At 45.1% G+C, this 16806-nt stretch overlaps 1 protein-coding gene across 1 annotated transcript in view; it reads left to right on the forward strand.

Annotated features, from left to right (window-relative positions):
- Window positions 1-16806, forward strand: part of CFAP221 (cilia and flagella associated protein 221) — a gene marked incomplete at both ends in the record, with an annotated part of 117304 nt that overhangs the window by 60924 nt on the left and 39574 nt on the right. Inside the window, 6 exons of the mRNA XM_080690092.1 lie at window positions 21-132; window positions 323-431; window positions 5317-5404; window positions 7035-7121; window positions 11431-11529; window positions 15190-15295. Coding sequence (XP_080546218.1) covers window positions 21-132; window positions 323-431; window positions 5317-5404; window positions 7035-7121; window positions 11431-11529; window positions 15190-15295 — 601 coding nt within the window. The remainder of the gene's footprint in view (window positions 1-20; window positions 133-322; window positions 432-5316; window positions 5405-7034; window positions 7122-11430; window positions 11530-15189; window positions 15296-16806) is intronic.

Consider the following 16806-nt stretch of genomic DNA (forward strand, 5'->3'; position numbering starts at 1 on the left):
CTACTGTTTTTGTCTCTCAGGAAATTGAGTACCATAACCTGAGATTTCCAGTAAATTTGTCAAATCCATTTGCTGTGGCAACTGTTTTAAACCAAGTACCAGGAAAATTGAAGATTAAAGAATTAAGAGAAGGTAACCAGTTGACCCAACCATAAGTCAGCCCCTGGACAGAACATGAAAGAATTATTCCTTGTCACACTTATAATTCATGGACAACAAAACTAGTTAGGTCCCTGTGATGCCTCGCTATTGGAAATGTGTTCTCTTCTCAGCGATGACTGCTTTAATTACTGGCATAATCATCATTTGCTCCTGCCTGCAGTTATGGACCAAGGCACCGAGATTTCAAAAACAAGGCAGATGAAGGAGGCATTTTTTGAACAGAAAGTCAGACAGAACATTCTTGAGGAGAAGGAAAATCATCTTAAGTGGTAAATATTGAGCAATTATTTTATCAAAGTGGTAGTCTGCTTGTTTTTAGTGGATGTGTTTTTATGCATGAGACATAATGAAATGCAATAATTTTTCATATCCTTTGGAGAATTTGATTATTATTTTCCCTTCACTGGTCTTTTTATTTCAAAATGAACCTCTGTTTGGAATAAATTGTGACCAGACCATGTTTTTTCCTAAATGTGACCAAACACACAGAACTCTAGTATATTGTAAGGGAGTCTGGGACCCTCCACCATATATATGCCCAGCCACTGCCACCAGCAACCACCCCCCACACACTTCAGGACAGATCTGGGGTGGTTTGGGCACCCCAAATATCACCACACCCTCGTCCCCTGTGCCCAGTGCTGTGTGCCTTGGGGACTTCTGGGTAGTCCTGCAGTTGGGAAGGGGATCTTGGGGGTAAAAAGTCAGATGTGAGAGTTCCTGTGCTTCTGTAATTCAAATGAACTCTAATTTGCAATTTTAAAACTAAAACCTACCAGGCATACCCATGTGTACAGAGTCAACTAAAGTAAACTTTTGTGGATTTTTTTGTTTTATTTTGGAGTTTGTGTTTTATTTTCATTGGTGCATTGTATCATACATCTCAATGAGGTACAAGATGGTAGAGGCATACATGCACACATCACTCAATGAGCCCTTCCCCAATTTCCACCCCACTCCCTCCCCCTCCCTCCTTCTCATGTTTGCCTTGGTAATTGACTTTACTTGTGAATATACATCATGTACTTTAGGGGATTTTCCTCTTCCTCCCTCCCATCCACTTGTTAGGTCATCTTATTTGCTCCTCTATGGTTTCTCCTTCTTCATCTAGTGTTCCTATGACCCTTTTTCTCCCTAGCTTCCAATTAGAGAGAGCATCCAATTTTTTACTTTTTGTGACTGACTAATCTCACTTAGCATAATGTTCTTCAGCTCCATCCATTTCCCCCAAAATGATGTAATTTTGTTCTTCTCTATGGCTGAGTCAAATTCCATCCATTCATCTGTTGATGGACATCTTGTTTATTTGTGGTACTAGGGATTGAACTGAGGGGTATTCTACCTCCTATCTATAGCCCCAGCCCCCCCAAATACACACACACACACACACACACACACACACACACACACATACACACATATATATACACATACATATATACGCACACACATATATATACACATACATATATATGGATTCCCATTTATATATACATATAAATATATATACATATAAATAAATGGGAATATTCCAAGTATTTAAAGATTTATTTTTTAATTTTTATCCATATATGGATAAGCTATATATATATAGTTTTGTTTTGTTTTTAAACAAGATCTCTCTAGGTTACTGAGAGTCTTGCTACATTGCTGAGACTGTCCTTAAACCCATAATCCTCCTATCTCAACCTCTCAACTACTGTGATTTCAGGTGTGCGCCACCACACGCAGCCTGGATTGTCGCTGTTTTTTTGTTCTTGTTTTGTTTTATTTTCTGGACCAAGGTCTTACTATGTTGGAGAAGCTGCCCTTAAATTCCTGCCTCAGCCTCCTGAGTACCTGGCGCTTACCATGTGTGCCACTTCACCTGGTTCTGAAGTAAACTTAGAATCTCTTGAATTGAATCAGCAGAAGAGGCTCCTGGGAAGGGTTGCGGAGAGGCTGCCTCCTCGCTTCCCACGTACACTAGAAGCCTCCGGAGGAGTCCACAGAACTCAGGCCTATTCTAACAGAAAGGGCCTCCACTTCTGAAAGAGACCCCTTCTGCTTAAGGCTGCATTTCTGTCTTGCCTCAGTTAAATGGGCATTTATTTTTTTATTTTTTATTTTATCCATAGTAGCTTTATTAACTTACAGTCCCATCAGCAGTGTATAAGACTTCCTGTTTCCCTACATCCTCACTAACAGACATTATTGTTTGTAGTCCATTAGGACCTCTGCAGAGCTCAGTATGGAAGTTCCTCCAAAGACTAGGAACGGAGCCACCATATGACCCAGCTCACCACTCCTTGGTATCTTTAAAAAAAAAAAAGTCAGAATGCTATAGTGATAACACGCATATTTATATTGAGAGACGGAAGCACAGTTGACAATAGCCAAATTATTAAACTGACCTAGATGTCAATCAACAGATGAATGGATGCAGAAATATAATATTTCCTGTATGCTATAAAAGTTTATATTCCTGTACACACATAATTTATATTTTAATATTATATATGGATATATTATTCATATATCTTATACATATATAGAGAATATGTGTAGTTATATTCCTGTACACACATAATAGAATTTTACTCAGCCATAAAGAACGAAATTGTGTCATTTGCAGGAAAGTGGGTGAAACTAAAGAATAGTATGCTGAGTGAAACTAGGAAACAAAAGAGACTTTGGATAAGGGAGGAGAGAGCCCAGCAGGACAGTGGAAGGGACTGAGGGGAGGTGGGGAGGAGAACTGAGGAAGGAAACAGTTCTGATAGTGCTGCCCGGATGACAGAGCCACCGCCGCCGCACTGGCATGCCCGGAGGGTGATGCCGCGGGCGGTGTGCATGTGTGCTCGCATCCCTCGAGCCTCCCTATAAAGGAGAGGTACAGTGCACCAGCAAAAGCATATTAAAATATTTCCTCCATTTATTAAAATGGATACGTTTTCATTGTAGGAGCCCTGAAAAATATATCTTCAAAAAACTACAAAGAAGAGGGGAATACCACTAAACCACCACTCAACAATGACCCTGTTATCAGTCGTCTTTCCTTCTGTCTGTGCTTCTGTGTTACATACTTGAAATTCCATCTTAAGCTTTATTCTGAAAGCTGTGTTATATATATTTGCTTTATACATTTTCTCAACATTTTATGTTGGAAGATTTTAAAACATGGGTAACACCAAGATACACTTGACCTTGGTTCATGAACTGTTAACATTATGCCACACTTGCTTCTGCCCACTCTGCACACATGGACATACATGCACACACACACACACACACACACACACACGCACGCACGCACGCACGCACATGCACGCACACACGCACACACACACGCACACGCGCATACACGCATACACACACACACACACACACACACACACACACACACACACACACATTTTCCCAGCCATTTGAAGTTAAGTTGCAAACACTGGAAAATTTCACCCACAAAATACTTCAGCATGGCCAGGCATGGTGGCACACGTTTGTAGTCCCCATGCTTGGGTGGTGGAGACAGGAGGATCAGGCAGGTTCGAAGCCAGCCTCGCTGACCTAAGAGACCCTGTTTCCAAATAAAAAAATATAAAAAATAGGTCTGGGAGTGTATCCTGGAGGTAGAAGGGTTTCCAAGAACCCCAGTACCACCAAAAAACAAACAAACAAAAATACTTCAGCATGTAACTCCTGAGGACAAGGACATTCTCTGACAGCATCTTATCATCTCCAAGAAAAACACTGATAAAATAATATTATCATGTAGCCAATCTATATGCAGATTTACCCAGATATGTCCTAGCAAAATGTGTTGCATAACTAAGTTTTTTGGAGGTTTTTTCTTTTGCAAAGAAGGATTCCAGGGTTTAATAAAATATCATGCAATTTATGCTTAATTTTCCTGTTTCTTTAGGCTACAGCAGTCCTCCAGACATACACACCCACTTTTTTTTTTTTTTTGGTGGTACTAGGGTCGCTGGAAACCCTTCTACCTCCAGGCTACACTCCCAGACCTAGTTTATATTTTTTAATTGGAAATAGGGTCTCTTAAGCCAGCAAGGCTGGCCTTGAACCTGCGAGATCCTCCTGTCTCCACCTCCCAAGCTCGGGGATTACAAGCGTGGGTCAACACGCCTGGCTCACACTACTTGGTTTTTTGTTTTGTTTTTTGTTTTGCAGGTCTGGGGATGGAACCCAGGGGCATTTGGCCTCCAAACTACACCCCCTGCTCTATTTTTTATTCTTTATTTTGAAACCGGGTCTCACTGAGTTGCAGGGAGCCTCACTAAGTAGCTGAGGCTGTCCACAAACCACGATCCTCCGGTCTCAGCCTCCTGAATGCTGGGATTACAAGCGTGCGCCACCACACCCGGCATATATACAAGTTTTTTGTAGGAACTTTTTTTCTGTGTGTGTGTGTGTGTGTGTGTGTGTGTGTGTGTGTGTTCAATTTTCTTGGTTTTATTCCTAGGAGCAGAATTGCTGTGTCTGTGGTCACTCTGTTTAACTTTTTTGAAGAGTCGCCATTGTACACTCTCACCCAAACACATGAGAGTTTCAGTTTGTCTGTACCTCAGCAGTACCTGTAGCTTGAGATGATTTTTAAAATCATTATCATCATAGTTATTTCAGCAGATGGCTGGCAGTACATCGTGTGTCTGGGTTTTGCATTTTCCTAATGACTAACAACATCGAGCATCCAGACATTGTTTTTTTTTTTTTTTGTTTTGCTTTTTGTTCTTTGTGGTACTGGGGATTGACCCAGAAGCATTTTACCTCTGAGCTACACACTCGGCCGCATTTTATTTTTATATTTTGAAGCAGAGTCTAGATAAGTTGCTGAGAACCCAGTTTCCCAGGCTGGCCTCAAACCTGTAATCCTCCTGCTCAGCCTCCCAAGTACTGGAATGAGAGGCATACGCCACCAGCCTGGCTAGACTCACCCATCATTCATAAATACTTTAGCCTGCGTGACTAGAAGAAGAGCACCATTTCCTGGGACCTGCTCTTCATCCTGGTGATGTTGCTGAGCCTCTCCCGGTCTGCTTCCTTCAACACTTCAGCATCAGACTTAGTTGTGGAATACAGCAGAGACGCTCGGTTCAGCCTAAAACAGATGGGCCTTCCTGATGGCTTCTAGAAGTTGGCTTTTTTTCTCCCCAGGCAGATGCACCTTGGTAAAGATTACTTGTCTTTTAAGTTTAGAAAAGAGCTTACTGAGGAGCAACAAAGAGCGCATAACAAGTACAAGGTCAGAATTCCTGCTAACTCGGCATCACTTGTCTCACTAAGTACTCTGAATTTCTATTATATCCAAATGGCACGTGTGTGGCTTGGTTGGGAGGAAGGAGGCTGATGACAAGCGAATTGTTAACTGTAAATCAAGGGTGGCAATAAATACTACATAAGACCTATGCCGAGTGCCTGGGGATGCAGAGGCCAGAGAGGGGAGTGAGGAGCCAGGAACGGTTTTGAGAATGGGGGCAGAGGACCGAGATGCGGGATGGAGGGAGAGCCGGTCAGGCTGTGATTTGGGCGTAAGGGCACCTTGTCCTATGATCTGCAGGCCACAAAGACAAGATCCAGGACAGTGCTGACAGCCACACCAGAGCCAGGCCCAAGTGACAGAGGTTGAGCAGGGGTGGAGGGGCTGGGGAAGTGGGCCACAGCCGGGTACCAAGCTGGCACCTGGGGGAATAGGGATAAGAAGAGCAGGACTGAGCAGCTCCTGGGGCCTCTCCAGGGCGTGAAGATGGTTAGTGTTTGAAGGGCAGGAGCAGAGAACAGTGGGGACAAGTCTGCAGTGGCAGAAGCCCCAGATATATGTGGGCAGGAGTAGAGAGGACTCGGCCTCCAAGTCAGTGGGGTTTGGACTTACCTGGAAGGACTTGTGGGATCATCACATGGTGAGGATCTGACTCGGCGGCCATAACAAAGTAAGTGGGCAGCTCCCACAGCTGGAGGTAAGGGCACCGTGTCCTATGTCAGCAGGGTGGTTCAGATCCCCTCTGTGTGCGTCTGTGTCCAAGTCTCCTCTTTGTGTGAGGATTCAGTCAGATTGTATCAGGACCCACCCTCATGAGCTCTTGGCCCAAGCACCACGCTGAAGACCCTGCCTGCAGACACACATGCATTGTCAGGGACACAGTTCACTCCATAACACACGCTGAAGCTCAGCAGTTGAGCTTCAGGGAAACAAACTCGGTATCACCGAGCAGGAGGGACTGGAGAAAACCACGTGTCTAATCAGGTACTCCATTCTTCTTCCTAGATTTGGAGTCCACACCAGATGTTTGGATAAATTGGTCTCATTAGCCTTTTTTCATAAGACAAACAAAAGAATATAAAATTACTACAGTGGTAAATCTTCACGCTTAAGGAGAGACACAGATGAGATAGTCATTTAGATGGTGTCCTGCATGCGGTTTCCAATCTTTGCAAGGGTGGCACCAGGTGCCTGCCTAAAACCTAAGCCTTGGACAATCAGTGCTACAGAAACCTCACTGGGACTTATGCTTCTTTTCAATGAAATCTACAGTGTACACACCCCTGTGATTAACGTGGTTCCCTAAAATTCTTTCTGTGAATTTTAAGTGCCTTGAAAATAATTTCCAGAGGCAGGCCCCCTAGTGTTATATATGTATATATTTATATAGATAGTTTTTTTTAAGGTCTTGGATCTGTGCTTCTGTAAAGTCTCCCTGTCTACATAGTCACTGTAATTACCATGAGCATTTTAGCCTGCTCCATGTGCACCACCCCCAAGCAGAACTCCCCACAGGACTTGACCACCAGCTCAAAGGGGGCCTGTCAGTTTTAAAGAGAAATAAAGTTTATGCATTTGTCTTCCACCTTGATGTTTTGATGATTAAAAACCCCAGAAAGATAGAGGAGAACCTTCAGAAGAGGAATTTCAACGATTCAAAACAGAAGTGATCAATAAACGGATCGTCCGCAACCTTCATGAGGTGGGGTTTCCTTTGCTTGGAATCTAATTGTTAAATGATATTAACTTGGAGCCTAGTTATTAACTGTTTAGGTTTTGCTTGTTTCGTTGTTGTCATTTTGTGGTACCCAGGATTGGACGCAGGGGCAGTCTACCTCCAAGCTACACCCTCAGCTCTTTTTATTTTTTATTTTGAAACAGTGTCTCACTAAGTCGCCAAGGCTAGCCTTAAACCTGTGATCCTCCTGTCTCAGCCTCTATAGTCCTGGGGTTACAGGCATGCACCACCCAACCCATCTGAACTGTTTCGTTTTAAGATGCTAAACAATTGTACAGAAAATCCTTTCCCAAAAGATAGCGGTAGTTTTTAATATTTTTACATTTTCAAACTTTTTAAACCATGTATGTACAAATAAAGCATCAAAACTTGTGATTGTTTCTTGAAATTGACAGCAGCCTGGCGTGGTGGCGCACGCTTATAATCCCGGCATTTGGGAGGCTGAGGCCAGAGGATCGTGGTTCGCGGACAGCCTCAGCTACTTAGTGTGAGGCCCTCTGCAAATCAGTGAGACCCTGTTTCAAAATAAGGATTAAAAAATAGAGCAGGGGGTGTAGCTCAGAGGTCAAATTCCTCTGGGTCCCATCCCCAGACCAGCAAAAGAAAAAAAAAAGAAAAAGAAAGAAAGAAAGAGAGAGAGAAAGAAAGAAGGAAAGAAAGAAAGAAAAAAAAAAAGAAAGAAAGAGAAAGAGAGAGAGAAAGAAGTTGACAGCACCCTCTACTGTGTATGGCTCCTCCTTTGCACCTCTACTCTTTTTTTCTTGGTATCCTTTCTGTTCCCTTCGGTCTCCACGCCCATCTCCAGGCCCTTGATGTGGGTCCCTGGCCCCTGGTCACCAGCTCCTCCACGTGGTGGAAAGAATGCAAGACAGGAAGTGAGAAGCCAGAGTCTTGGTTCCAGCTCTGTGACAGACCTGGAAGCCAGGGCAGCTCCAGTAGGACTCCTTGTGTCCTCCACTGGCCGCCCCACCTGCACCTGGCCCTCTGTCATTTGACAGTTTCTAATTATAACTCTTAGCTTTTAACACTAAAAACAGTTCTTTTAAATCCCCTCAATGCTATTATGCTATTATTCTCATTGTGTGTGTGTGTGTGTGTGTGTGTGTGTGTGTGTGTGTGTGTGTGCTGAGAATTGAACCCATTGGCCTTCTACCTCCAAACTACACCCCAGCCCCATTTTATCTTTTTTTTCTCGCTAGGTTGCTTAGAGTCTCACTACATAGGTTGCTGAGGCTGGTCTGGAACCTGCCATCCTCCTGTCTCACACTCCCAAGTACTGGGATTACAGGTGTGCACCACCACATCTGGCTCATTCTCTCTTCTTTTTTAATTTATTTTTTTTATTTTTATGTGGATCATATCAAAAATGACATACATTCAGACTGTGCTTGGTGCCCTCTCCCCCCACTTCCCCTCCCCCCAACAACAAGTGTCCAGGTTGTCCACACCACATTATTCTTTTACACATATTTAAATATAGCTTCTCCATTAATCAACCTCAGCCTTCTTCATCTCCTACCCTTCAATTTCAGCTTTGCTGAGGCTTCCCCTCCACTATCTGGAGTCCCTCTGGTATTCCTAATACTCCCTAGTTTGGGCATATTAGAGAAAACATATGTCCCTTCTCCTGTGCTTGGCTGACCTCACTTAACATAATGTTCTCCAGATCTTTCCATGTCCTTGCGAATGACATGATTTTGTTCTTCTTTATAGCTGAGTAGAATTCCATTGTGTGTGTTTCCCATAATTTTGCAGTTCATTCATTTGTTGATGGAGACCTAGGTTGGTTCCATATTTTGGCTATTAAGAATTGTGTGCTATGAACATGGGTATGCATATGTTACTGTAGTTTTCTGATTTCAACCCCTTTGGAAAAATACCCAGGAGTGGTATAGCCAGATCATATGGTAGATCCATTCCCAGTTTTCTAAGGAATCTCCATAATGGCTGAACTAGTTTGCACTCCCACCAACAGTGTAAAAGAGTTCCTCTTTCCCCACATCCTCACCAGCATTTGTTGTTATTTTATTTCTTTGTGCTTGCCACTCTGAGATTAGATGGAATCTCAGCAGCATAGGTTTGATTTGCATCTCCTTGATGGCTAATGATGTTGGATAGCTTTTCATGTATCTATTGGCCATTTGTATCTCTTCTTTTGTAAAGTGTCTATTCAGTTCAGTTGTCCATTTCTTGATTGGGTTGTTTGTTTTGCTAGTATAGTCTTTTGAGCTCTTTGTATATTCTGGATATTAGCCCTCTATCAGAGTGGTGGCTGGTAAAGATCTCCCATTCTGTAGGCTTTCTCTTTAGGTTCTTGATGGTTTCCTTTGATGAGAAGAAACTTTTTAGTTTGATGCCATCCCACTTGTTAATTCTTGCTTTCTTGGAGGTCATGTTAAGAAAGTTACTGCCTGTGCCTATATGTTGGAGTGTTGAGCCTAGGCCTTCCTCTAATAACTTCAGCCTCAGGTCTAATTTCTAAGTCTTTGATCCATCACGAGTTGATTGCCAATAACTCTTCCACAGGCCACACCCAAGTCCGACCTCGGCAGCTCACCTTGACCAGTTCTACAGGTTTCTGTCCATCCCGCTCCTTGGAAGCCTGCATTTGTGGTGACTGTCTCACTGTGCATTTCCTGCTCACACTTCTACAGCTCTGGCCATGCACTGTGCCCCAGCCCTGCCCTCTTCACTAATCCTCGCCATGTGCACCCGGGCTGGGCTGAGCAGGCGCAGGGCACGCAGGGCTGAGCGGGCGGTCCTCCTTCCTAACCGAGCCTCCCAATCTACTCCTCATTCTGGATGCTGCGCAGCCCTACTTGTGGGGCTGGTTTATGTGTGACTTTATCCTTCTTCCTGGATCATATGTATTTGCCTGAGCTGCCTAACTAGACTTCCTTCCTCTTTCGTGTGTGTGTGTGTGTGTGTGTGTTACTAGGGAATGAACCAAGAGGCATTCTACCTCTGAGCTACACCCCCAGCCCTTTTTTAATTTTTGCTCTGAAACAGGGTCTCGCTAGATTGCTGAGAGTCTCACTAAATTTCTGAGACTGTCCTCCAACCTGTGATCCTCCTGTCTTAGTCTCCCAAGTACAGCAAGGATTACAGGCATGTGCCATCATATCCAGATTCTCTCTGTGCGCGTTCTCTCTCTCTTTGTCTGTGCACCAGTGAGTCTCTGTCTGTCTGTCTCTCTCTCACTCCCTCCTGGAGATTGAATCCAGGCCATTCTTTCTCTGAACTACACCCCAACCCATTTTATTTTATTTATTTATTTATTTATTTATTTATTTATTTATTTATTTATTTATTGGTACTGGGGACTGAACCCAGACATATTCCACCTCCAAGCTATACTCCAGCCCTATTTTTTATTCTTTATTTTGAAACACTGTCTCACTAGGTTGTGGAGGCCTCACTAAGTAGCTGAGCTGAGGCTGGCTGCAAACCTGCAATACTCCTGTCTCAGCCTCCCAAGTACTGGGATTACAAGCATGCGTCAACACACTTGGCTTTTATTTATATTTTGAAACAGGATCTTGCAGAATTGCTGATTGTCTCACTAAGTTGCTGAGGCTGGCCTCGAAGCTGTGATCCTCCCAGTACTGAGTGTCTAATACCAAGATTACAGACATGTGCCACTATCCCCAGCAACTGTCAGTTATTTAAAACCCAAATCTTGCCAGGCGTGGTGGCACATGCTTGTAAGGCGGAGACAGGAGGATCGCGCAGGTTCAAAGCCAGCCGTGCTGGTTTAAGAGACTCTGTTTCCAAAAATAAAAAGGTATAAAATAGGTCTGGGAGTGTAGCCCGGAGGTAGAAGGGCTTCCAGGAACCCCAGTACCACAAAAAAAAAAAGAAAAAACCCCAAAATCTTGAGTTGAGCGTTGTGGCACACTCTTGTAATCCCAGTATTTAGGAGGCTGAGACAGGAGGCTCACAGTTCTCAGACAGCCTCAACTACATAGTGAGGCCCTCTGCAACTCAGTGAGACCCTGTTTTAAAAATAAAAAGAATAAAAAATAGGGCTGGGGGTGTATCTTGGAGATAGAATGCCCCTGGGGTCCATCCCCAGTTCCACAAACACCAACCTCAAACTCCAGAAGCATTCTCTATAATGCTCTGTATACTGTGGGTACTTAATAAATGCTCGCTAACAGGAACAAATAAATGATAACCAGACTTGGGACCTGATTCTAAAACATTTTTGTTAAAAGCTTTTGCCAGTAGCTAGAATTTAAATGTAAAATGTGCCCATGTTTTATATTTACAGAGAATCAAAGAACTTGAGCCTAGTTTTGATCCACTTGTTAATAATACTTGGGTGAATAAGTACAGGGCACAGAGACGGTTTCAACAAGTAGCTCGCAAGGTGAGTCTTGGGACCCAGACTGGAAGTTTTATTTGTTTGCTCATCAGCACAAGGAAATCCAACAGTGTTTTTAAATAGCATCTTTACTGAAACAGAATTCACACTGGGTGTGGTAGCCCCAACATGTAATCCCAGCATCTGGGAGGCTGAGGCAGGAGGATCACAGATTCCAACCAGCCTCCTCAGCTACTTAGTGAAGCGCTCTACAACTTAGTGAAACTCTGTTTCAAATAAAGAATAAAAAAAATAGGGCTGGGGTGTAGCTCAGAGGTAGAATGTCCCTGGGTTTCATCCCCAGTACTGTGAAAAAAATTTTAAATAAAGAATAAAAAAAATGGGCTGGGGGTGTAGCTCAGAGGTAGAATGCCCCTGGATTCAATCCCCAGCGCCACAGAAAGAAAAAAGAAAGAAGGAAGGAAAGAGATAAGAAAGAAAGAAAGAAAGAAAGAAAGAAAGAAAGAAAGAAAGAAAATTTACGTAAAAATCACCTTTATAAAATATTCAACTTAGTGTTCTTTTTAATATAGCCACTGAGTTGGGCAGCTATCATCACTATTTAACTTTAGATAGAAAGTTTCCATCCCAAAAAGGAACTCAGTACCCCTTATCGATCACTCCCCATTTTCTCCTTCCCCCAGCCCCTGGCAACTACTAATCTTTTCCCTAGCATTAACCCCTGTGGAATTACCATTTCTGAACATTTCACTTAAATGGAATTATACAATAAGCGCTTTTTGTAATTGGGCTTCCTTCTCTTAACATTTCTAAGTTCACTGGTGTTGTAGCATGTGTTAGTGCTTTGCTCATTTTTTAATGTGGTACTGGGGATGGAACCCAAGCACATTCTACCTTCAAACTATGCCCCCCAGCCCTCATTTTTATTCTTTATTTTTAAACAGGGTCTCACTGGGTTGCAGAGGGCCCCACTAAGTAGCTGAGACTGTCCGTGAACCGCGATCCTCCTGTCTCAGCCTTCTGAATGCTGGGATTACAAGCGTGCGCCACCATGCCCGGCTCAGTACTTTGTTCCTTTCTATAGCCGCATAATATTTCAATGTTTGGATAGAACACATTTCTTTTATTTATTCATTGATAGGCATTCTAATTATTCTCACCACTTGGTTATCATGAACACTGCTGCTGTATTTGTACACAAGTTAGTGGACACATATTTTAAATTCTTTTGAGTATACCTACTGAGGAGTAGAATTACCTAATAATAACTCTAAAACAATGGGATAATTGGTCCCATTTCCAGAGAGAACAACTGAATATTCCAGTGAGAACTAACCACTGATATCAGGTGATGGTCTCATCTTCCGCTGTGGCCACACTGGTCTTCCACCATGCATACCTCTAGCCACCAGTGGCCTCCTGATGTCAGGACAAAACAAAGACTTCTAAGCTTCTAAAACTAACAAGGGTGTTCTGAGCCTCTGGAACTGAGCCAGACCCTCCGGTCTGGCTGTCGTCACAGCTCTTCAGCTGCCTATGGCCCTTTACGGAGTCCCCGTCCTCGTCTTCTAGACACATCACACTCGTCCCCTACCATAAGCTTGTGTTTAGACTCCATCCTTGCACTAGAACACTTCTGCACCTCCACTGCAGGGTCCACACCTGTCTTGGGCCAGCTCAAGTCTATCTTTTCTCCCAGAAACAATCCTTGTAAGCTTTAAGGGTCTCCTCGGTGCCTCTGTTATCATCCCTGCCCCTCGAAAGTGGCTTCCCTGAGGGGCAGAGCCATACCTGAAGCAAAGGAGAGCGGTGGTTAAGACTTAATGTGTTTGACAGCTTTCAGTTGCTGTGACAAAGTAGCTGAGAGAGCCAGCTTATAAGGAGAAAAGATTCATTTTGGACCAGCTCCGGGGGTTTCAGTCTATGGTCAGTTGGCTCCGCTGCCTTGGGACCTGCGGTGACAAAGGGAGAGAGGAAGGGCCGGTCCCAGTATGCCCTCCAAGGTCCCCTCCCTTCCGCTAGGCCCCGCCTCCAATGGTTCCTCCACCTCAAAACAGCACCAACTGCTTTAGATGAGGGCCCCAGGGCATGTTCAAGATCTCAACCAGGACCCCTGGCTCTGGGCCTGCCTGCACTTAATTCTTGGTGCTCCCTCTTGTGGACCTTCAGATTACCAACAGGTGACTTGTCCTCTGTGCCTTGGTTTCCTCACCTGAAGTTTGCAGGTAACACTAGGACCCACCTCATAAGGTGACTGTGAAATGTCTAGGACTCCAGAGTTCTTGCGGGTTGTCCTTTGGCCCGGCATGGCTATTCCCACATTGAGTGACCTCCTCCCAAATGTCCAGGGCCCTGCAGAACCCATGTCCCCACCGTCTCTGCGTCTGCACATGTGCAAAGCAGGGCTGTCACAGGATGCTTGGGAAGAGAAGAAGCAGCGCAGAGCTGTGCTCCACGGAGAGAGTCAAAGCCTGTGCAGACCCAGCAAGAGGCTGGAGCGCCCCTGCCCTCCTGCCACCAGCCCTCAGCCTCAAAAGGGTGCCTCCAGGAGTGGAGTGCAGGCCGTTCACTTCTCTACATGCCACAGAGAGCACTATCAGCTCTACACCCACTATGTCCCCAGCCTAAAGATTTCTTGTCACCTCCCAAGTGACCTGGATCCCGGCTACGGTCTCCCAGACAGCAGCCAGAGGGGTTTCTGCAAAGCTTAGAGTTGACCATGCGCCTCCCCTGCTAGGACTTCCCAGAGCTTCCAATCACATTGAGAATGGAACATGGTTTTTGTCAAGGCTACGAGGCCATGGTGAATTCCTTTGTCCCTTAACCACGTTGGCTTCTTTCTGTGCCAGGACCTCCGTATGGGCCAGGTCCTCTGCTCAGAACTCTCTTTCCAAGATCTTTCTCAGCTCCTGAAATGCCTGCCCTCACCAGCCTCGCAGAACCAGACCTCTGCTTCCAGAGCCGCCCTGCGTCACCTTCACGTCCCCCCGAATGAAATCCTAAGGATCTGTGTGAGGACTTCTGTCCTCTCCCTCACACACATCCTGAAGGCCAGCCCCGGCAGGCTGGTGCAGCTTTGCACCTTTCTGTCCCTCCAGTGACTTGCGCAGAGCTGGGCACAAAGTAGCCACTTCATAGCATTTGGTAGATTGAGAGACTAGAGAGCAGCGCCACCGTGGAGTGGACGGTCCTCTCTGCAGCTCTCTGCACAGGGAGCACCCACCTGTGCAGCATGGGACAGCACAAGGGGCACTCACCGGCAGCAGCACGGGGACGGGCCACCTGCGCAGCACAACTCGGAATGCAGAGCTCAGCGGTACAGGCAGCTCCGCCTTGGCGCCCAGCCCCGCGGCTACAGAATCACCCACGCAGTTTGTCTTTTAACCCTGAAAACAGTGCCGCGGAGGCATAACTCTTCAGATACAGCCAAAGGGCGCATGTAGCCCTAGCCAAGGCTCTTTATTGGGTGTGACAATGCCAGATGACAACCGGATCGCTCTTCTTTGGGGTCCACGTTAGTCCCCTCTGCTTGGCCCATGAAATCCTCATGACCCTGCTCTCAGACAGCTCGCCACTGTCCCTGTGAATCCTCCTTAGGGGGAATCTGAGACCCCGGCTAAGGATTCCGAAAAGTGAATTAGGTTGAATTTCCAACTGCGTGTGCGTCAATTAACCATATGAAGTCATTATTCTCTCTGATTCCAGATCATGTTCGAGCGGCGGTTACTCAATATGCTCATTGCTCTCCGCGAAATGGACAGAGAAGCCATAATGAAGAAGCTCATGCAAGTCAGACGATCGCTCGTGCAAGGTAATGTGCAGCTGTGGAGCGCGCCGCACGGGCCCACCCCGGGAGCAGGAAGTCTCTGGAATGAGATTAGCTGCTGTGGAAAACCTCACAAGTATAAGAGCTTAGAGCAGCACGATTTGTCACCGCTCTGGAGCTCAGAGTTTACAGCTGAGTGTCAGCAGTTGGGCTCCAGAGGCTTCCTGGGCTGTCCATTCCTGTGCCTCCCCAGCTTCGGGAGGCTGCCTGTGCTCCTTGGCCTGGAGCCCTTTCACATCACTTAAATCAATCTCTCTCTCTCTCTCTCTCTCTCTCTCTCTCTCTCTGTGTGGTATTCAGAATTGAACCAGAGGTATTCTACTTCCAAGCTACACTCCATCCTATTATTATTATTATCATTATTTGTTTTGAAACAGGGTCTTACTAGGTTGCTGAGAGTCTTACTTCTTTGCTGAGGCTGTCCTGCTGTCTCGGCCTGCTGGGTGCTGGGGATTACAGGGCTGTACCACCACACCCAGCCCACTCTAATCTCTTGCTTCAGTCTTCACACCTCTCTTTTTGTCTTGCTGTCCAGTCTTCCTCTTATAGAGCCCTGTGATTTCTTTAGGCCACCTTGATACCCCAGAATAATCTCCTACCTCAGGATGCATAGCTTAATCACACCTGCAGAGTCCCTTTTGTCACGTAGAGCCACATGTTCGCAGGTTCTAAGGGACCGGGCTGTGGACACCTTTGGATACCATCACCCTGCCTATCCCATGACACATAGCAGATCTTCCTGCCAGATGTGGGCACAACACCTGCTCAGTTAATGATACACAAGGTCACCTGACCCCAGGCCAAGTTACGGCACCTGTGAAGAGTAGCTATGGCCTGCCTTCTCGTTTTGGTAATTTGCTTCCTCTCATTACCAGGGACCAGGATGGTTGTCATTTGTACTTGCCGATTGACAGCTGAATCTGGTATTCTCTCGGCCCAGCACTGGTATTTATAGCTTTTACATCAGATGTTGCCTTTTCTGCTCCAATCTTCTGGTCCCTAGTATGGGTGGGGCAGTTGGAGGCAGGGGCTGGATATGTACCCCAGGCCAGGCTCATAGGCATGCAGGTCAGGTTCGTAGGCAGGCCCTGCGCCCCCGCCTCCCAGCTCCCTGGCCTTAGCCCTGCACAGACCACATTCCTGCCCCCCCTACCAGGGTCTAGATACCTACTCTGTTTCCCAAGACATTTTGTAGCATTTTAACTATTCTTTTTATTTCTATATTATTTTTCTTCTTTTATATTTCTATATTATTTTTATACTTTTTGATTTTTATAATATTTCTGGCATTGAAGTTCTAATAAAGAAACCTTTTTAGCAAAAGAAAAAAAGTGAAATTTATCCACAAATCATGTATGGATCGACCCTCTAAATATCTTTCTTTAACTCTTTTCTTTGTTGAATGTATTAGATATTTTAATTAAGAGTTATGGTTTTGGAGGATGGACCTGAAAGTAGAATCATGATCACTGGGGTTTGGAAAGGCTGAGGGGAAG

The sequence above is a fragment of the Muscardinus avellanarius genome (assembly GCF_963383645.1).
Source record: "Muscardinus avellanarius genome assembly, chromosome: 2".
Classification (NCBI taxonomy): domain Eukaryota; kingdom Metazoa; phylum Chordata; class Mammalia; order Rodentia; family Gliridae; genus Muscardinus; species Muscardinus avellanarius.